At 42.6% G+C, this 22,226-nt stretch overlaps 2 protein-coding genes across 2 annotated transcripts; both read left to right on the top strand.

The window, feature by feature from the left end:
* Positions 1 to 6,604: 6,604 nt before the first annotated feature.
* LOC100821275 (LRR receptor-like serine/threonine-protein kinase GSO2) lies at positions 6,605 to 11,756 on the top strand. Its single transcript, XM_024460730.1, has 2 exons — positions 6,605 to 6,928; positions 10,990 to 11,756. The coding sequence occupies exons 1-2, from the start codon at positions 6,643 to 6,645 to the stop codon at positions 11,409 to 11,411; spliced, it is 708 nt and encodes a 235-aa protein (XP_024316498.1). The 5' UTR covers positions 6,605 to 6,642; the 3' UTR covers positions 11,412 to 11,756.
* LOC112271513 (LRR receptor-like serine/threonine-protein kinase ERL2) lies at positions 6,935 to 9,566 on the top strand. The gene has a single exon (XM_024460725.1). The coding sequence runs from the start codon at positions 7,303 to 7,305 to the stop codon at positions 8,326 to 8,328; it is 1,026 nt and encodes a 341-aa protein (XP_024316493.1). The 5' UTR covers positions 6,935 to 7,302; the 3' UTR covers positions 8,329 to 9,566.
* Positions 11,757 to 22,226: the final 10,470 nt, after the last annotated feature.

Raw genomic sequence — 22,226 nt, 5'->3', positions numbered from 1 at the left:
CTAGCTAAAAGGCCATTCATTCATTCAGCAAGGTGGCTTAATCCCATTGAAATCATGCATGTGTATGGCATAAATATATATGATTTAAATATTAATGCTTATACAACAGAAGTTAAATTTAGGTTCATAATACCTATTGTACCTATTAATTGTCATAATTAATATTTTTCATATCTCATACTATCTTATATAATATAAAAAAAGTGTACTTTATCTTTTACATGACGCTACTTATTTCTTGATATTATTTTATTAAACACAAAATTCCTTGTGTACCACAGAATTGCACAGTAACTATATTATTCACCTACACGAGTTTACACAGACGCGCTTGCTTATAAATACATTAAAAGTATATATCGAATAAGATATGTTTTGATAGTCTGCTTTCTTCTTTATCTTCACACCGACGAGGTAATAGACTACAGAATCATGTTCTTTATCTTCTCTGTAAATGCTCAATACATTGAATCGGGTAAACTTTCTGGATGAATTTCATTGCTTGATATTTAACCCAACTACCCAAGAGACATCATATTCAGTGCAAGTGTTTTTTTTAAAATTTTGTTTTCGAATGAGAATCCTGCTTTTCTAGTCCATTGCACTTAGAAGAAATCATGTATAAGAAATGAAGGAAATCACTATATACATAAAGCTCAATAAAAAATCCTGCTTCTCGTCATAACCTGTTATTTCAGTTATGAAAGTAACGGAAAAAGGCGAGCACAATTCATAACAATAGTTAATTAATTATAACAAGTTTATTTATATAATTCCTTCCGCATGCAACACTTTGGATCCAACAACATATACATCGGCAAGCGATATATATACATGCATGGAACCTATCTATCTATCATGTTCATGTGGTGCCCACGGTGCAGCAGCAGCTGGGTCCCTTGGGCCCGTCGATCATGCAGTGGCCACGCATGCCGTTGGGGGAGCACATCCGGCCGCAGTTCTCACGGTTGCAGATGCCAACCGCCGGCATGCATCCAGGTATTTGGTCTACAACAAATATATAATTAATACTAGTATATCAATGTTGTTAGTAATTATAATAATTAGCTAGCTAGAGGCCAGTTATACATAGGAATTATGAATTGCTGCTGTATATATACAAACCTGTTTCTTCAGCTGCTGAGGAGAGGACGGTAGTGAATGTAGCCATAAGCATGAGAGCCGCCAGGCACAAGGCGCTCATGTTCTTGAGGATTACCATGAGGAGATCCAGGATAGCAGCTAGCACAGATGATCCTTATATGTAGCTTGTGTTCTTACGATCAAATTAACTTGTTTAATTTTGCGATGCAATGTTTCACTCTAAATATAGCTCCCTATATATAGAGGCGCGTGTGGGATCATAGACGTGATATGTAAGGTTATTTTGGAGCATCAAAATTAATGCTTATGATACGTTAATGGTGGTGAGTTAATTTCTGGATTATCTTGCTAGTATGGATTAACTAACTATTGGTGATAGGATAAGCTTCAAACATTAATGCTTCATTACCACTTCCTCCAATCTGTGTGGCGGCACCCGCCACGTGTCGGTCTATGATCTATTGATTGAACCCGTACGTCGTACTGGGAGATGGACACATAGATGTCGTATTCTCGGTATATCCATTGTTGTTCGACCATTCATCATCTCATAGTTTGTATCAACATTGTAAATCATCACGGAAAGTGAAAGCATTTCTATAGACGAAAACATAGCAGTATGCAGTTCAATATTTAGATCAAATTAATATGAAGACCAAATATGAATACAAAAACTGCACAACAACAAATAAAGCCTTTTGGACCGATAATGCTGCAATAAAAGCATCAATTGATGCAGAGCCAGGGCTCCCCTTTTTGAAAAAACAAAACAAAAAAAGACCATATGGAGCAATGCTGTCTTTGCTGAGTGTCTTTTCTCTAGCCTTTGGCAAAGCTTTTGGGTAAGCCAAATAAGGGGCCTTCGGCAAAGAAAGCCACCTACAGCCCACGGACGGAGACAACAGGGAAGGTGGCTCGTCCAGGGGCAGCTCACGTGTCGTGGATTTGCCGAAAGCCTTCGGCAAAGAGCCAATCTGTGCTGAAGGCTGTGCACGTGGCCTGCCTGGGCAAGCCACCTACACAGGCTTTACCGATGGTCAAGCCTTTGGCAAAGGCTGGGCCTTCGGCAAAGCCAGCTCCAGGGGATTTCGTCCGTCTAGCGGCGCACAGGTAGGCGTCATGTGGAGGCTTTGTTGGGTGCTACCTTCGGCAAAGCCACCTTTGCCGAAGGTTGCACTCAGGCACTCGGCAAAGCCTCAAAAATATTTTTTTGGTTTATCTTTTATGAAACCCTACAATTAAAAACATCTATAATACACATATACTCCAACCGGACATACGAGAAGGGGTAAAACATTGATAGTACACATATAGTCCAACCGGACATAACCGGACATTTTTATTCACCCACTGGAATGGACAGTGCACAACCCATAACCAAACCATACACGCGAGAAAAATAACTGCAAAAAAGCAAGGGTGTTTTTGTCAGGTCGACAAAAAAAATGATAGCGGGCCTTGCTTTTCCGAACGCAGGAGGAAAAGTTATACACACTCCTTTGCGGAACAGAAGCAGTAATACACAGTGCACAACACATAACCATACCGTACACACGACAATAAGATCATACACGTGACCATATGATTCACATATAATTAACATACATTGTTCAAACATAAGATAAATACACCTCTATAAAAAAAGTTTACTAATTTCGTCCGGCCACATGCATACGACGCTGATTTATATGTTGGATCCATTCAATAACATATCCTGATGTAATTTTATTTTGAAAGGAACGAGGATACATAATACATGGAACAGATATGCATGCACATGCATATATGTGAACATATGTATCAATTGCGTCCTTAATAATTAATCGTGCATATGCATCGATCGTTTCAACGCCTTCCGGCCATAAGATGGCTCCAGATCATCGTCACCATATGGCACGCCGTGCTTGTTGCAGCAGCAGCAATTGGAGCACCTCTTGTCGCAGAGGCTCGCCGTCGCCATCGCCGGCGCCGGTGAGATAAGGTCGACGGTGCAGCTGCAGCTGGTAGCCATGAGCAGCAGGAGAGCCGCCAATAAGCACAGGCCGGCGCTCCTGTTGTTCTTCTTCTTGCGTATTTCCATGAGAAGATCCCAGAGATCGAGCTAGCAGCAATGCAACTATTAACTTGTTTTGCAATGCAATGCAATGCAATGTTCACTCTTGATGGTGTTTTTATAGAGGTGGATGGATATGTGATATGTGTAGATCATTTTGGAGTATCAAAATTAATGCTCATCATTATCAATAATGGGGGTAAATTGATATGATGGGGTTATCTTCGGAATATGTTTAATTGGTGATATATAGGATAACTCCAAACATTAATGCTTACTGCAGGCGCCGCGGCAGACTATTTTGTATTATCTCATTCAGCCCATTTGAAGTATGACGTCTTCATCACCGTCGCCGATGTCCGGCTCTGCAAAAGTGGTGGTTCTTCGTCTTCAAGAGCAATTAAGGGCGGGCAACCGGTAGCCAGACCCAGGTTTTAACCCATCGTGTATTTTTAGTATGCGATAGAATTTGTTTATGCGCAAAATCTTTCCGAGGATATCAGCATACATAGAGGCAATCTATACTCACATTCATGGTTTCAGCTGTGTATGATCTTGAATTCTTGATTTTATTTTTGACTTTCCTGAGGGGGTGAAACAACTTTATTCAACTGAAGCTTGGACAGGAATACAAGCTACAGTCGGAACTTCTAACAACCAAACACGACGACCAAAAAACAAGTTTATTAATTCCATCCAACAACGCATCGACATGCAATTTTTATTTCGTCGATACATTGGACCAGCAATTGTAATCTATTTATATTACTCCTTAATTAATCCTCTGGACATCTTCCGGCCATAAGATGGCTCCTGATTAGCAGCTGCATGATCATCATCACCGTGCTTCTTGTAGCGGCAACAACAGTTGTAGCACCTCGCGTCGCAGAGCATCGCCGGGTCTACATGCATGGCAGATTAAACAGAAACCAATATGCACATCAATTCCATCTCATTATAATATAAATATATACTCCCAAAGATATATGCATACATAATACATTCCGCATATCAAAATTGCTCAGTTACTTGTTTTTTCAGCCGCGGATGAGATAGGGACGGTGCTGCTGCTGCAGCTGGTAGCCATGAGCAGCAGGAGAGCCGCGAAAAAGCACAGGCCGATGCTCGTGCTCTTCTTCTTCTTGATCAGGATTATTGCCATGAGGAGATCAATGGAGGTGTTCTTAGTTATGGCTTGTTGCTTTGAGCCTTTGTGTCTAGTACGTTACTCACTCGTGACGGTGTTCATATATACGGAGAGGTGCCTACGTGGATACTCGATCGATGGAGATCATTGTGGAGCATCAAAATTATTAATACTCTTAATTAATAATTATATGGTAACATTAATCATGTGACCCAGTATATATATTGTGTTGTGGGTTGTATTGCATGTATGCTAAGTATTTATGGCTTAGGATACGCTTTGATATCAAACATTAATGCTTGTATATTGCATGTATGCTAAGTATTTATGGCTTAGGATACGCTTTGATCAAACATTAATGCTAGAGTAAATTTCACAAACCACCCTAGCTTCTTGCCACTAGGTTTTTGCAAAACCACGGTTGTTACTAATAGTTTCACAATGCCACAACTCAGTAGTCTTTCTCAGAGAATCAAATTCGGAAAGATTATGACGTTTGATGTTATTTTCAATATAGGTCAAGCCTGCCTGTCATATGATATGATATGTGGCCTACCCGGCTCGTTTTCGCTGTGTCACCGTTCGATCCGTTGAGCCCCCCCCCCCCCCCCCCAAGCCCCCAAACGCCCAACCCGACACAATCCCCAACTTGCTCTTCTCCCAAATCGCGACGAACCCTACAGTTTCCTCCCCTTGGTATTTGAGATGGACTCCGGAAATCTAAGTTCCATTAATATCGAATTTGATCGATCGATCTATTTCTCTTTACAACATCAATGAAATTCCATTACAGTATCTATACTATTTCGTAACTATATTGGTCAAACTTCGTATCCACATTTCATTCAAATAGTATCAATTCACTTGTCCAAGAGTCATGCCATGTGTTGGTTTTTTTTTTTAGTGTAATCATGCCATGTCTTTCTGAGCGGTCTATCCGGCCCCAGTAAATGACTCGTTCAATGGGCCGGCCACTGCGACAAACGTTCACAGATTATCCATGCCTTGCGAGTGGTCTATCCGGCCCCGGTCAATTACTCGTTCAGTTGGGCCGCGGTAGAATGGGCTCGGGCCCGGGCCATTAGATCCACCATTTGGTTAACACCCCGGCCCACCGAAACCAAAAGCCTGTTGCACTCCTCCCCAGTCCCCACGCCGGCGATCTCTCCACACTCCGGCCGCCGCCCTGTCATCTCTCCTCGCTCCCTCCCTCCTTCCCAGGTACTAACTCCCTTTCCACTTCCTCATTTGTGGATCATGCTCCCAGCGCACAGGAGAAGCTGGCCGCGCGCCTCCTCGATCTGCGGCCTCCAACCCGGCCGGCGAGCACCCGGAGGTTGGGACGGGGGCACCGGAGCGCCGACGCTTCGTGTGCGGGGCTCGTGCTTCGTCGCCTGCGTCTACATCAAGCTATCCCCAAACCCTAATCCCGCTGATTCCCAATGGATTTGGCGCAAGGGGGGGAAGCCCGCCGGAAGGGGGAATTTCACGCATACAGATATTCTTACCTGTGCAGTGACTAGTTAGACATCTCTGAGGATATCATTTTCTTTGCCGGTGAAAAAAAAATTCTAATCCAATCCTATGGCGAACACCAATTTTCTTTGAACGATGAGTCACAGAGGAAATCTTGGAATTGATCAAGTCGATGTCCCTTCAAAGTTACATTTGTCTGAAAGAAAACTGCAGGAGAGGCTACAGAGAGCTCAGAGAGCACAATCCGGTCTAAAAGGCTGGAGCGAAAGTCCTCCTTTAGTCTAACACTTTGGTATACAGTCTCTTTTGTGAGATACGAAGTTACTTCCGATTGGGCCACTCATCCTGATCGAGAAGCACCCACACATGGTGACCAGTTAAGTTACTCAATCTTAGTTTACTAATTCTGGTTTCCAAGCACTAAACCAGACTAACAGCACCAGACCAGAGTGGCCAACTGCTTGCATCAGAAAGTGGATCAGACAAGCTTTATGGAGTCAAGGTCTTGCTTTTCTTATCAGCCCTTTTCACTCATTGGCCAGGAGGATTATCCATGGAGTTCTATGAGTAAAGCATGTAGCAATACCACGTATATGTTGCAGGCCATATAAGAGCATGTACAATGCAAGATGCCTAGGTTGCTGCTTAGAAAAATTAACCGGTTTTTGTTAAGCACTGGTGCTTATTTAGACTAAGAAGATGCCTAATTTTGCACCTCCTCTATACAAATAAGCACTGGTGCTTAAGAAAGTGCTTGGTTTATTTTCGTAAGCATCTGTGTAAGCACCTTGCATTGTACATGCTCTAACATCCTCCACAAATTCCAAGCAGTTTTACACTGCAAGCAGAGCCAGCACTGTCCATGGCTATGGCATTTCCCCTCATGATACGCGCACTGTTGTTCTTCTTTCTGCCAGCGACCATGTTAGCTGCTCCTTCCCTCCAGAGAAATAATGACACCGACCTAGCTACGCTGCTAGCCTTCAAAGCCCGGCTCTCCGATCCTCTTGGCATTCTTGGGGGGAACTGGACAAGCGGCACATCCTTCCGCAACTGGGTTGGTGTCTCTTGCAGCCGGCGTCGGCAGCGCGTCACCGCTCTTATGTTGCCAGGCATACCGCTCCAAGGGCCGGTCTCCCCGTATCTTGGTAACCTCTCTTTTCTCCATGTCCTAAACCTCAGCAACACAGACCTCACGGGCTCCATCCCACCTGATATTGGTAGATCGAGTCGTCTCGTAGTTCTTGATCTTGGGCTTAATGAATTGTCTGGCATCATCCCTCGTACCATAGGAAACCTAACAAAGCTAGAAACCCTTTTGCTAGACTATAATGATCTGTCTGGGCAAATCCCGAAAGGTCTGCAAAACTTAAACAATCTTAGGCACATACACCTCGGGATAAACGGCTTAAGTGGCCGGATACCAGAGCAAATTTTCAACAACACGCCTCTGTTAAATTATCTCAACTTTGAAAACAACAGTCTATCAGGGCCGATACTGCCCGGTATTGCCTCCTGTCATATGCTTGAATACCTCAGCCTGCGATGGAATCAACTGTCCGGTCAAGTACCTCCAACCATGTTCAACATGTCTAGACTACAAAATATGATTCTCTCATTCAACCTGTATTTGACAGGACCCATCCCAGGCAACCAAAGCTTTAGTCTACCCATGCTGCGAAACTTCCGTATTGGTCGAAACAATTTCACAGGTCCAATTCCACCAGGACTTGCATCATGCGAACTCCTCCAAGAACTTTCTCTATCCGTAAACTCCTTTGTGGACTTTGTCCCAACATGGCTTGCTAAATTATCTCAGCTAACTTTCCTTAGTTTAGCTGGAAATGGCCTTGTCGGTTCAATTCCGGGTGAGCTCAGTAATCTCACTATGCTCAATGTTCTTGAACTCTCACATGCAAATCTAAGTGGAAAGATTCCAGATGAATTAGGAGAATTGAGTCAACTCACTAAATTACATCTTTCAAGTAATCAACTAACAGGTTCTTTTCCAGCTTTAGTTGGGAACCTAACCCAACTGTCTTTACTAGCAGTAGATTCGAACGAGTTAACTGGATCAGTCCCAGCAAATATTGGGAATCTCATATCCCTTAACATTCTTAGTATTGGAAAAAATCACCTCACAGGGAGACTTGATTTCTTGTCTACTCTCTCCAACTGTAAACAACTCAAATACATCGGCATAGAAATGTGTTCTTTCACCGGTATAATTCCTGCTTACATTGGAAACCTCTCTAAAAAGTTAAGAAAATTTTATGCATACAACAACCATTTAACTGGCATAATTCCGACAACAATATCAAATCTAAGTCATCTCAGTACAGTATCCTTTACTGGCAACCAATTAAGTGGCACAATCCCAGATTCCATTACACTATTGGAGAATCTCGAGTTACTATTCCTATCTGAAAATAGCATGATTGGCCCAATCCCAACACAAATTGGCACCCTAACAAGATTGCTAGAATTATCCTTGGAAGGCAATATATTTTCTGGCCCCATACCAAAGTTAAGAAAATGGTGTTGGTAACCTCAGTATGCTAGAACGCACTTCTTTTGCAGATAACCAACTGTCTTCAACTATACCCGAGAGCTTATACCATCTTAGTAACCTTCGTGTATTACTTCTATATGATAACTCCCTTAGCGGCGCATTGCACCCTGATCTCGGTTCCATGAAAGCAATAGACATAGTAGATATATCTGGTAACAACTTGGTTGGTAGCCTCCAAAATTCATTTGGACAGCATGGATTGTTAAGCTACCTTGATCTATCACACAATGCGCTGCAAGGTTCAATCCCAGACTCTTTCAAAGGATTACTGAACCTAGGACTACTGGACCTATCTTTTAACAACCTTTCTGGCACTATCCCGAAGTATTTGGCCAACTTTACTTCTCTGAGTAGCTTGAACCTCTCTTTTAATAAGTTCCAAGGTGAGATACCAGATGGAGGGATTTTCTCAAACATCAGTGCGGAATCTTTGATGGGAAATGCCGGATTGTGTGGCGCCCCACAACTAGGATTTTCCTCATGCCATTGCGATTCTCACCCAACCAACAGGCACTTGCTAAGATTTGTGCTGCCGACTGTCATAATAACAGCTGGAGTTGTAGCAATTTTTCTTATGCCTGATAATCAGGAAGAAAAATCCAAAGCAGCCAGATGTTACGACTTCTATTGACATGGCTGATGTGATCAGCTATAGGTTAGTTTCCTACCATGATATTGTTCGAGCAACTGAAAATTTCAATGAGGACAACCTTCTTGGAGTTGGAAGTTTTGGCAAAGTTTTTAAGGGCCAACTGGACAATGGTTTGGTGGTCGCGATAAAAGTACTCAACATGCAAGTCGAGCAGGCTGTGAGGAGCTTTGATGCTGAATGTCAAGTGTTGCGGATGGCTCGGCATCGCAACTTAATACGGATATTGAATAGCTGTTCCAACCTGGATTTCAGAGCACTGCTGCTCGAGTACATGCCAAATGGCAGCTTGGATGCACACCTGCACACTGAAAATATCGAACCACTAGGATTCATCAAAAGATTGGACATTATGCTTGGCGTGGCAGAGGCGATGGAGTACCTGCACCATCATCACTGTGAAGTTGTTCTACACTGCGATCTGAAGCCTAGCAATGTGTTGTTCGATGAGGATATTGAAGGGGCGCGTAGAGATAAACAAAAACTTTTCCTACGTGAACTCCCAAGATCTAGCCGAGGTAGAAGGCCACGAGGATTACCACTAGACGCGCAGTTGCGGATTATCGATGCGGCGCCTTGATGCAGTGCAGTCCCTCGATCCGATCCAGCCGATCCAATCCCGCGATCGTCGAAGTGCTGAACGTACAGCACTTCTGCCGGTATCCACACGTGCGAGGAGGAGCTCCGGCGGCGGACTGCTAGATCCGGTGCGACGGTTAGACTGAATAGGGTTAGGGTTCTCAACGCATGAGAGTGGAAAAACCTTGTACCTTAGGCATCCCACGCCCCTGCTTATATATACCAAGTGGAAGTGGGCTCCAGCACTTGTGGCCCATCCACTCTGCGAGTCCAACTCGTATTGTCAGCCCAATTCCAGTTCGGGTCCAACCCGACCAAATACTTGCTCCCGCTCTTAAGTGTGTGACCCCGCAGGCTCATGGCGACTTGGACACGATTGGAGTCCGACTCTCAATCGATCAATCGGTAGCGGCTCCTAGCAGAACGTGCCGACTCCCAAGTACCATCGAGTCATGACGACGTACCTTCCAATGTGACATACGTCTTAGTCCCTTTTGCCTCACGATATACCTTGTCAAACTATAGGCGATTAATCGTCATCCCTTTAATAGTTCAACTCTCTTCTCGATCCGTGATATACGATTCATCCGACTAACTCTTAGTCGATCGATCCGGTTAACAGTTAACTAAGTCGCGCATGGCCATGCTTCCCGAATCATATCACTCGAGAGGGCCCAGAGAATATCTCTCCAGTCGGAGGGGCAAAATCCCATCTTGGTTATCCACATCACACAGCTTGATTCTCAGTCAACCCGAACTCTGCCTTTATAACTGCCCTGTTACGGAACAACGTTTGACAGAACCTAAGTTGGTGATCCACAACTCGGATTGTGCGATAACCTCAGGTCTAAGGATTACATTGATTGAGACATGCAAATGACGACCTACTCGTTGCATCTCAATATGGGTCAGTCCGACTCGCTAAACTCTTTAGCCGAGTCCGTGTAAGCTGGAATGACATCACCATGCCCATGACAAGTGGAACCGAGTCATAGGGTTTAGGGTTTAGGGTCTAGGTTATGTGTCCAGCACAACCTCAATGACTAAGGACTATTTATGAACAACATGAATACATAGTTCCACAATCAAATCACATATTCAATGATACATATCAGATGTTCAAACAAGGACAACTTAATAATATTTATGAATACATTGGGAATTACATCATACATGATTACCTCTAGGGCATATTACCAACAGATATGACCCCGCACGTTGCGGACTTTGGCATTGCAAAGTTACTTCTAGGCGATGACAACTCCATGGTTTCTGTGAGTATGCCAGGGACAATTGGGTACATGGCCCCAAGTATATCTACTTGCTACCATAATTCTTGATTAATTAATTTGGCAAGACATTAGCTATTTACTTTGGTTCGCTAACTCTACGAAGTTTTTCTTGAACAGAGCTTGCGTACATGGGGAAGGTTTCACGTAAGAGTGACGTGTTCAGCTTTGGGATCATGCTGCTCGAAGTCTTCACTGGGAAGAGGCCCTCTAATGCAATGTTTGTTGGAGAGTCCAACCTTGGGCATTGGGTTTCAGAAGCATTTCCAGTAAGGCTCACTGATATTGTTGATGAGAAGCTGCTGTTAGGTGAAGAGATAAGTACTCGCGGCTTCCATGACCAAACCAATATCACTTCATCGGCGTCGCCTTCTACTGCCTGCAACTCCAACTTTTTTGTGCCGACATTTGAGCTGGGTCTGGAGTGTTCAAGTGAATCTCCTGACCAGAGGGCAAGCATGAGTGAGATAGTTGTGAGGCTGAAGAACATCATCAAGGATTACTCTGCATCCGTGATGGCGGCTCAAAGGGCTGAGGGCTGAGTAGTGTTGATCGACATGGTAATGTGTTCGGTTCTGTAGTTCTTTTCCATGAAAACTCAAGCATGAGGGTGGTGCTGCACTGCTGCTAAATTTTCGGTTTATTATCAGTCACACCTAACACAAGCAGATGTAAAATGATGGTCATCTGAACCTGCAATGTCAGCATCTAGACTTACAGTAACATGTTGTGACTGGTGCATTGGTGTTTCTAAAAGCTGATCGTAGATGCAAATTCTTCGAGGTATCATCAGGTCTGGAAATGGATTTGTGAATTTGTAAGAGTAAAATGCACCGCAGGTCTTATAACTATTGGAAGTGTGTCAAGTGAGTTCTGATTCTTTAAAAGTGCATATCTGGATCCTAATTCTTTTTAAGCTGTTCACCCGGGGTCCTAAACGAGGCCGAGCCGCTGTTGACGGACAGGTGGCAAGTTGACTGCCACGATGGCTAACTAAAGGGTCGCTGGAATTTGCAAATCGATGAGAAATCAGCAAACTTACAATGTGATTCGGGCAGTTGCAGAACACTTTGTCTGGTTTCATATATGAATATTGAGACAAAGACGAAGTACAATCCTGATTTAGCAGCATGAGCACTTCCAGACCACCGAAACGGCGGGAAAACTCCCGCCCAACAACCTTTGGCTAATGTGGCAGTGGCCAACTTGCCACCTGGCTGGTCAACAGCGGCTCGGCCTCAATTAGGACCGCAGATGAACAACTTAAAAAGAATTAGGATTCAGATATGCACTTTTAAAGAATTATGACTCACTTGACACACCTCCAATAGTTATAGGACCTGCGGTGCATTTTACTCTTACAAATTCACAAATCCATTTCCAGACCCGAAGAATTTGCATCTACGATCAGCTTTTAGAAACACCAATGCACCAGTCACAACATGTTACTGTAAGTCTAGATGCTGACATTGCAGGTTCAGATGACCATCATTTTACATCTGCTTGTGTTAGGTGTGACTGATAATAAACCGAAAATTTAGCAGCAGTGCAGCACCACCCTCATGCTTGAGTTTTCATGGAAAAGAACTACAGAGAACCGAACACATTACCATGTCGATCAACACTACTCAGCCCTCAGCCCTTTGAGCCGCCATCACGGATGCAGAGTAATCCTTGATGGCCTCATTTAGGACCGCAGGTGAACAATTTAAAAAGAATTAGGATCCAGATATGCACTTTTAAAAAATTATGACTCACTTGACACACTTCCAATAGTTATAGGACCTGCGGTACATTTTACTCAATTTGTAATCATGAATAGAAGAATGGAAGCCTACACAATATTTATTCCTTTCTTTTACTTCACTTAATTTGTCGCTTTTTTTTAGCTTCACTATATATGCCTTTGTATATTTGTATAGTGGATTTATTTATGGCATTGTATATATGCAAGACTAGAACAGAAAGTTGTTTGCGTAGCCCAGTATGCTCAGTCTGACAGCAACTTATTTTTTTTCAAGGGAGCTCACAGTAAGGTTAAAGCAAAACCATACCAGACGTGTTGGCTGGGCTGGATTAAACTAAATACTGGGCCAGTCCTGGGAGCACACGGGCGCCCATTTGGGCCCATGGAAGCCCAAACCAGCCTTGAAAGTTCAGAAAAATGTCGACATCACACCGGTGTTGTGATTACAAATGCTATATTCTTTCTCAAAAAAAAACAAATGTTATATTCGATTGCAAAAGTTTCTCTTATTGAATCCATCAAATAACAAACTGAATGTACCATTGCATATATTCTGAGCGATCATGACACGCTAATTTGTCACCGCCTTTTTGTCGGCGTTTCCGCTCTTCGCCGCCGACGGGCAGCAGGAGCATAAGTCTATATCAGTGCAGTGGGCTCCCTCGACGAAGTTACAAACCTTACTGCATGTAGGCAAGCTGCACCCAAGGATGGTCCTCAGGCATGGGTCACCTGCTTATGGTAAAAAAACAATCCATTATTTCATATTTGTGAATAGATTCTTCTGTTTATTAATTTCGGGAAAGCCCTTTGTTATTTTCAATAAGGCATTCCTCAAGAATGCACACGCCGAAATACCAGATATGCACCAACAAGAGTTTGGTCAAGAGCATACATCCATGGATTAGGTCAAGATCACAAGAAAGCTTGTAAAAGTTACTACTACCTTCGATCCAAAATTAGTGGCGCAGTTTTGAACTAGACATGAACTAGGCTTAGTTCAAAATTGAGACACTTATTTTCGATCGGATTGAGATGGTAATTATAAGGGATTGAGGAAACAAGGTAGGATATGGGCGTACTTTGACGATCGACTTGGCCTCGGCCTGCATGGCACGACGAGAGAATGGTAGCCATGACCATGAGAGCCGCGAGGCACATGGCGCTCATGTTCTTCTTCCCCAAGATTGCCGCCATGATGCGAATGAAGCCTGGTTATTTGTTCTTCTTTCGATTTTAGAGACAGAGGAGTATTTGTTTTTCTGGTTTGATGTGCATGCGCTAGCTATTGATCTCCACCACCACGATGGTGTTTGATATATAAAGGCATGGGATTAAGCGTTTTGTTCTTCCTACATTAAGCTCACGAGAAAGTAATTACTAATAGCTAATGAATGTATTAACTCTGGCAAATTAGTGCAATATTTATCTTATGTATTGATAACTGTCACAGTTAAGTATTGCTTCATCCGTTTTAAAAAAACTGTCCCCATTCTTGGAAGAATTGGCTGGTTACAAAATATATGTCCACTTGAGTACTAAATAATCGAGGTAAATTAACAGAAACGTTTTTACTAGCTATACGTATATATATTTGTATATGTGGATAGCAATTATTACCTTATGATCGTATACAAGATTAATTGTTCCAAATGAATCCTATTGCAGTTTAAGTGTTCCTATATCTCATATATATGACTCCAGATGTAGATTAATACTATATGTGTCTTTTACGTTAGTACTTTTTAGTCTGAGCGTTTTTTTTTTTTGCATCGCCGAGTATGCTCAGTTTGACAGTAATTTAATTCAGTAAGGTTAAAGCTTAGCCACCCGGACTCGTGGGCCGGCCGGACCAGAGTAAAGTAAAATCTGGGCCGTACCAGAGAGCACAAGGGTGCCAATTTGGGCCTATTAAAAGCCCAAACCAGCCTTAATTCAAAGTTAACAAAACGTTCATCACAGCAGTGTTGCAACTGTTTTTTCTTTCCTTATTGAAGCACAACTGGATCTGTTGATACATTACATGCGACCTCGAGTTGATGACATGTTAATTTGTCACCGCCTTTTTGTCGGCGTTTTCGGACTTCGCCGCTGATGGGCAGCAGGAGCATAAGCCTAAATCGGTGCAGTGGGCTCCCTCGCGGTAGTTGCAGAGCTTACTGCAGGTGGCCAGGTTGCACCCAAGAAGAGTCTTCAAACATGGGTCATCTGCTTATGCACAAAAAATGGAATCCATTAATCCAGAAATATATATATGATCATAGGTTCCTTCTCACAAACGTGACCCCGTAGCTTTTGCTAGCACTCAACTACTCAAGCAGACTCTTGAATCTTTAGATCTGAGATTTTGTGTATTTAGGGAATGAAACCCTTGTTAATCCCAATAAGATTGTCCGAAAATGCCTATGGAAAGTTAGCTAGAGAAAATTCGGTGAATAACAAGATATGCACCAGCAAGCTAGCATCCATGGAGTCAAGATTTGCAAAAAGCATGTAAAAAATAATTTACTAATGTGGTAAGATCAATGGAAGAAGAATGGGCGTACGTTGACGATCGACGTGATCTTGGTCTGCGTTACACGATGAGAGAACGGTAGCCATGACCATGAGAGCCGCGAGGCACATGCATGGCGCTCGTGTTCTTCCCCAACATTGCAGCCATGATGTGTTTGTTATTCTGATTTGGTGTGCGCTATATATTTTGGTGTGCGCTATTGATCTCCACCCGTGATGGTGTTTTCTATATAAAGGCATGGATTATCAAATTAATTAATGGCTAATGCATGTATTAACTCTGGTAAATTAATGCAATAGTTATCTTACATATGGATAAGTATGACCACAAGTACTTATTACTTCATCCATTGTTTTTTTTTGGCGGTAAACTATAACCGTCCTTGTTCAGAAGAATCGGTTTCAAAATACCTATCCAGTTATAAATCAACTAGATAACAAATAATGTGACTTCTATTTGTTATTATACGATGCCTTCTCTTAATTGGGCTGGATTGTGATGCACGCAAGACATGGCTGGCCCAATTCCTTACAAGGCTCCAGGGTGGAATTAAGACAAGAGGTGAAGGGCCCATAAAACATTGGTTCTGGCCGGACTCTATCTACCAGAGAAACCAAATGAAATGCACGAGCCCAATATGCGTTAGGCCCTGAGACGCCGTCCTGATCTCCTTGCTCAAGGCCGGTCCCGATTATCTGATACGGAGTACATATTTTGTGATAAATGCAGGATTTGCTTTGGACATCTGCAAATACGCACATTGTTATAGTTGGACGATATCTCTCGAAGGAACAAGGTATTCATCAATTAATCAAGGAAATATAGTTGGATTTTTTTTCCAAAGAAGATCATCTTGAGGCTACACGTAATTACACACAATTAATTACCGAACTTTATATATTTTTAATTTATGATTTTGTAAGTAAATTTGGTGCAAGACCCAAAGATTTGCTTGGACCTAATCTCTCTCTATATATAAACACCAGCACCAAGCTGAACATTGTTGAAGCAAAGACAGTGACCTTAATTGCTACTTCTCCTCAACCATGGCACTCATGAAAACGAGCGCAAAGGTCCGGTGCTTGGCAGCCATGATCATCATGGCTACCACTTGCTTCTCCTGCGACGCACAGAGTTTTCGTATGTTCATTAATCCCTCTCTTTCGATTACATAGTTACTATGTTAGTTTCTCCTTTTGAAATACAAATATGCCGGAGAAACTTTGATATACAGTAACTGATCGTCGATCCATGTGTGTGTGTGTGTATATATATATACACACACACACACACACATTGACCCAATTGCTCTAACATTTTGTACCTGTAGACACCACGGAGACGTGCGAGCTTGTTCATGGAGGAGGGTGTGGGGTGCATCCGGAGAAGTGCACTAAGGACATCTGCCACAACCGTGGGGGGGCAAAGCAGCATCGTCGTTGACCCCCGTTTCAGGGTCAACGAAATAATCTAACTTTTGTATATGTTGAACACCATCCTGTAGTGTACATGTATGCATCGATCTGTAATACATATATGGGCAGATTTAATAAAAAAACGTGTTTAAGCATGTAAGGTACATCTGACAGTGTGTGATGGAAGAACTGAAGTTCTGAACTTAGTAGCCATGATCATCTCGGCTATCACTGAATTTTTGTGTCTCCAGGCAGCACACTAGTGGGCATTTGCACACGGTCGGAATCGTTGCACACGGTTGCTGAACACTCAATTATATTGTAGGATTACGTACAAAGTACAATGCACACGGCTAGAAACACAGTGATCACACACGGTCGATTGCACTTCCCAAACCGTGTGGGCGACGTCTGTTTCTCTTTCAACATTGCGCACAATTGTAAACTAGCTTGTACCCGAGGCACACGGTTTGCTATTGTAATGATGGGGAGTGTCTATTTCTCAGTCGATTTAGAAACATAAAGATTCGGCATCAGGCAATTAAAACAAGGATATATAGGTGATTTTATTTTTCACAATTTTGTGCTATTGTAATCATGGGGGAGTGTCTATTGTTTTCTCGGTTGAAGCCATATATATTTTCCAACTTGGGGAAAATATTTTCTCAGTTTTGGCATTAAGAAATAAATCTTCTGCATGAAATGTTTAATTCTCTTCTTCAAACGTTGTGAAGCGTATAAGAGAAGGCCGTCTTCTCTATCGCTCTTAATGCCCAATTGATCTTGAGAAGATATCCTTTTGTATCAGCTTACATATCCTATTTGATTTTTTATTAATCATCCCTAGATTTGTGGATTTGTAAAAAGTTTTCACGCATTATTATCAATTTAGTTCTTTTTGTTTTCGATTTGCCAATGAAGAATTAATCAATGACTTCTCGCAAAATAATAATTCAATCAATGACCGACCTGGTCCATTCAAAATTATAGAGCCCAATCACCCAAATCCAGTATTTATTAAAAATTGAACCAGGTGACGTACAACCGAGAGGCAGGTTTCTAATTATGCGCCATGCATATTTGCATGTACATCATGCAGTATAGGCGAGATGAATCACGACCGTCGATCAACCTTGGAGCCACCCATCGGACAGCAGCATTTGCCCGTTACATTTTGGCAAAACGCCGTCTTCTTGTCGTAGCCGGACGAACGGCAAATGTCCCCGCAGTTCTGTGTGTTGCATCCAGCTGGGTCGCTAATGCCAACGCACCAATCTAGTACATGAAAAAACAATAATAATTACTATGAGTTTTAGCACAAAATAGTACTAGCAAGATTACTACTCCTACAGTTAATCTAGATTAGGAATCATGAACTGGCACAATCTCAACATGTCAATAATCTCAAACTAATCTGAATCCGTAATCGCTCAAGTCTCGACTAAAATAAAATAGCTAGCCAGATTAAGGACAGTCTAGATATAGATTAGGAGAATATGTACGATGTTGGATGTAAACTAATTAACTAACCGCCTCCTTGTGCATCACACGACTGCAACACAGTGGCAACCATCACCACCATGATCAGGGCTGCCAAGCATGCAACGCTTGTGGCACTGTTTCTCTTGCTGCTAAGCGCCATTGGCAAGAGATATATGATGAAAGGTAGCTAGCTAATATATACTCTTCTGCTATATAGCTGTTTGATCTTCTCTTCTGCTGGGCAATAAGTTGATGATGACACTAGCTCCTTGCTAGTGTTTATATAGAGGGGGCAGGCAGCTGTTAATCCTGCATCGAATCACATATAGGATTGAATTATGAGGATCAAGTCATTAGTATTTACAGATAAGTCCGTATCGTATAATTTTTGGATAATACATTAATCAGTGATGGAGTTCTTAAGAATAATACATTAATGTATAAGATTGTCACTTCCCTAATCTTTTAGCTGGAACTAATTTGTTTCCTCTTTTGCGAAACATAGCAACTTTCAACCTCTTAAATACTGGTTGTCACTAGAGTCTTCTGAAATTCACTACAATTTGTTTTTTATATTAAGTTTTAGGATTTTTGTGGTATTTTGACCTTTACCTTTTTTTTCTAGAACAACGATTTGTCTTATTGATTCATGAAACAAGTAGTACAAAAGACCGATACACGAATGGACACAAAACAACGAAAATACTCAACAAAACTAAAAGCTATATTGCAGTCCTTCACATCTTGATGCATCTCCATGTATCTGTTGACAAAATTGCAGAACAGCATGTTTTCACAAGCTGAACTAACCTCATAGGTTTTGAAAAGCCGCATGAGCCTCCCACCTCAAATGGTGAAAACCAATCATTGAACGCACCATGGCCAGGGACATGTCCCTTGCAAGAAGAGCTGTAAATTAAAATCGCTTCTCTGTCAAAGAATCAACAAGGAAAAAGATCAAAAACATAAAAAGATGTGTCGTCAGAACCACTGACTCCATGGCATAGGTTGCAACGCCTACATCAGGATGAGTAAGGAGACAGGACAACAATCTTCTACACGACGACGTCTCCATCGCCAAAACGTCACCATGAAGAACACACAAACCTAACAAAATAAGATAGCAAACAAGATGTCAGATGTTGATCCATGGTTCCCCTCATCTCTCAATACCAGATCGGCCGTGAGAGACGAGGGAAACCATCGGAGATCAAAGCTTTCTCAAAGACGGCGGTGGCTAGGATTTCTCCGTTGGGGAAGGTTTCTCTCCTAGACTTTTTCGGCCAAAACATCGCCAACTCTCCCATTTTCTTACTCGAGCTGAAGGCCAGGATCAAGGCCCAACTTCTCCCTACTCTACCTCTCATTCTCTTTTGCCCTTTTCTTTCCAGGCCAAAGCCCATCTCTCTCTTTTCTTTTTCATATTTCCCCTAGGCCATCTCTTCCCTGCAAGGTAAGCCCACACGGAGCAGTTGCTGCAGCTCAAGGCTACAGTAAGGTCGGGCTGGCCCAAACCTCGTCTGCAATTTCCCAGGCCCGGCCCTGGGGGTGCACGCACAGGGCCTCGAATTTTAGAGAGCCCCCTACCCTGTTATACATGCATTGGCCTGGTATACAACTATACGTACATGGGCTGGCCCAAACCTCGTCTGCAAGACTGCAATTTCAATCCCGATCGATTGACTCCTGACTCCTCGCTCAAAAAAAAAAAAGAAGATTGACTCCTGACTCCTGCTGCCGCCTGCGCTCTCCTTCCTTCAGTCCTGGATTGGTGAAAATGCATTTGGCAGTCTGCAAGTCTTCCTGCCCGCCAGAGCCATGCTGCTGGCTGCTGCGGCGGCGGCGGTTCGTTTGATTGGTGTAAATGCATCGGCAGACAAGAGACAACGGCAGGGTGAGCATCTTATCAATCCAGCCATCTTTAATTCTGTATGCTGCAATTTTCAATTTGTGAATTTATCTAGTGTCGTTAAATTTCAGAACTAAGAAGCCATCTTCGTCTAGAAAGTGTCCAAGAGCTGAAAGAGGTTTCTCAAAGTTGAAAGTATCTAGTCTGGTTAAATTTGTGAATTCTTTGTGCTTCTATTGCTTATCGGATCTTATTCGCTATGCCTTTGAAAGAAGGAAGTTTATCAAAGTTGAAATTGTTGTATTTAAGGTCTAGAATGTCTCAATTATGAGAGGTTAAATGGTTTGACAACTCTATGCATTGAGAAGACATTGATGGATGAGATTGATACTCATAGCATCGTCAACGACTTTGAATCAAAAAATGTTATCTTTTGATTCATTGTTAGTTTTTGCTATTATATTTTATTAAGGGCCCTGACAGGGTCCCGAGTCCTAATTTCGTACGGGCCCTGAAATCTCAGGACCGGGCCTGCCGTTTCGTTATTGGAGAGAGTATTTTTTGTTCCAAATGATCTTTCGATCGGTTTCTACCATCATCAGTAAACTCCAAAAAAACACACATAGTTTTTCACGTACTCTCTGCTCTAAACTAACAAGAACGAACCCAAGATCGCAGAACTAAACAGGTTCACGCAGTTAAATGGCTAGACACATGTTAAAGAAAATATCCAAAAAAAACATTGTTGGAGAATACAATGCAAGCTTCTAGAATGTTCTCAATATTACAAGAAAAAAGACATTACTATGGAATACTCTAGAATATAAAAGAGGGAACCTTCTAGTGTTTAGATATGCATGAAGAATTATGTAGAAGCTTTGGAATACTCTAGAATAGGAGTTTAAAATAAATAAATAGGAAACCTTCTAGTGCCTAGATATTTATGTAGAAGTGTGTGGAAGGCTTTAAATATTTTGTATCAATGGCTAAGATTTTGACACATGTCAAAGATCCAATGGCCATGTAGTCCTATAAATAGAGGCCCTTACCTCACACCTTGTGTAGTAGAGAATAAGAAAGTGAAGAAGGTGGAGAACAAGGTGTGAGCAAGTGTAAGGTGTGTATGCTCTCTCTTGTACTAATATTCCTAAAGCAATATAGTACTACTTTGTTCATATAAGTCTCCCGGTTAGGCCTTGTTATTTCTAAGTACTTAGTGCATATAAGTTGTGATTTAACGTGAGCGGATTCGTCCGGAATCACAACGGTCTTGTTTCAACGTGAGTGGCATAGCCGCCCGGATTCAAGACTTGCTTTAACGTGAGTGGCTCTGCCGCCCGGAAGCTTGCACTAAATAAGTAGAAATAAAAAGGGACTAATCAACTACACCAAAGTAGTTGGTATAGGTGAATAGGCCCTCCCGTAGTGTGTTAGGTCCACCTCGAATTCTCTACAGTTGGTATCAGAGCAGGCGGTCTGGGACCGTCATTTGGAGGAAGAGTTGTAAGCACGGGGTGCTTGCTTTGTTCGGTGCAACAAGAAGGCGCTGAGGGGAGACTCTGCTGGTGCACAGTCTAGGACTGTGAAGCTAGTCCGGGACCAAAGTTTACTTGATGCTGGGTGCAAGTCACCATGGCGGATCTTGCTAGCTCAAGCAGCGGGATCAGGAAGCTTAATAGCCACAACTATGGCTATTGGCAGACCTGCATGGAGTCCTACCTACAAGGTCAGGACCTATGGGAGGTCGTTGCGGGCACCGAAGCATTTCCTCCAGAGAATGCTGATGCCTTGCGGAAATGGAAGATCAAGTCAGGGAAGGCCATGTTTGTATTGAAGACGACCATCGAAGAGGACCTATTGGAGCACATCCGTGATGAGAAGACACCTAAGGAGGCATGGGAGACTTTGGCGAAGCTATTCTCAAGGAAAAATGAAGCACGGCTCCAGCTCTTGGAAAATGAGCTCGCAGGTATCTCACAAGGCAATCTATCCATCAGTCAATATTTTTCGAAGGTGAAGTTTATTTGCCGTGAGATATCCCAACTTGCCCCGGATGAGAAGGTGAGCGAGACTCGGATGAAGAGAATCATCATCCACGGTCTTAGACCCGAATACAATGGGTTTATGGCTGCGGTGATGGGATGGCCTACTCCACCTTCAGTAGTGGAGTTGGAGAATTTATTGGTAAATCAAGAGGAGTTAGCTAAGAAGATGGGGAGCATAACCATAAAGGAAGAAGAGGAGGCATTTTTCACTAAGAAGAAGAGCCCACACCAAAAACAATGGAAGCCCAAGCCTAAGTGGACAGAAGGTGGGAAAGAACATCCAAAGGAGAGAAGCAACTCTTCA

Source organism: Brachypodium distachyon, chromosome 1 (assembly GCF_000005505.3).
Source record: "Brachypodium distachyon strain Bd21 chromosome 1, Brachypodium_distachyon_v3.0, whole genome shotgun sequence".
NCBI lineage: Eukaryota > Viridiplantae > Streptophyta > Magnoliopsida > Poales > Poaceae > Brachypodium > Brachypodium distachyon.
This window is presented reverse-complemented; position numbering and strand designations above follow the sequence as displayed.

Excerpts from the sequence above, each read along its gene's own strand:
- LOC100821275 (XM_024460730.1), top strand. The coding sequence starts at position 6,643 with ATGGCTATGGCATTTCCCCTCATGATACGCGCACTGTTGTTCTTCTTT. Across the intron at positions 6,929-10,989 it reads GCCGGTCTCCCCGTATCTTG|AGCTTGCGTACATGGGGAAG; the intron begins GTAACCTCTCTT and ends TTTCTTGAACAG.
- LOC112271513 (XM_024460725.1), top strand. The coding sequence starts at position 7,303 with ATGCTTGAATACCTCAGCCTGCGATGGAATCAACTGTCCGGTCAAGTA.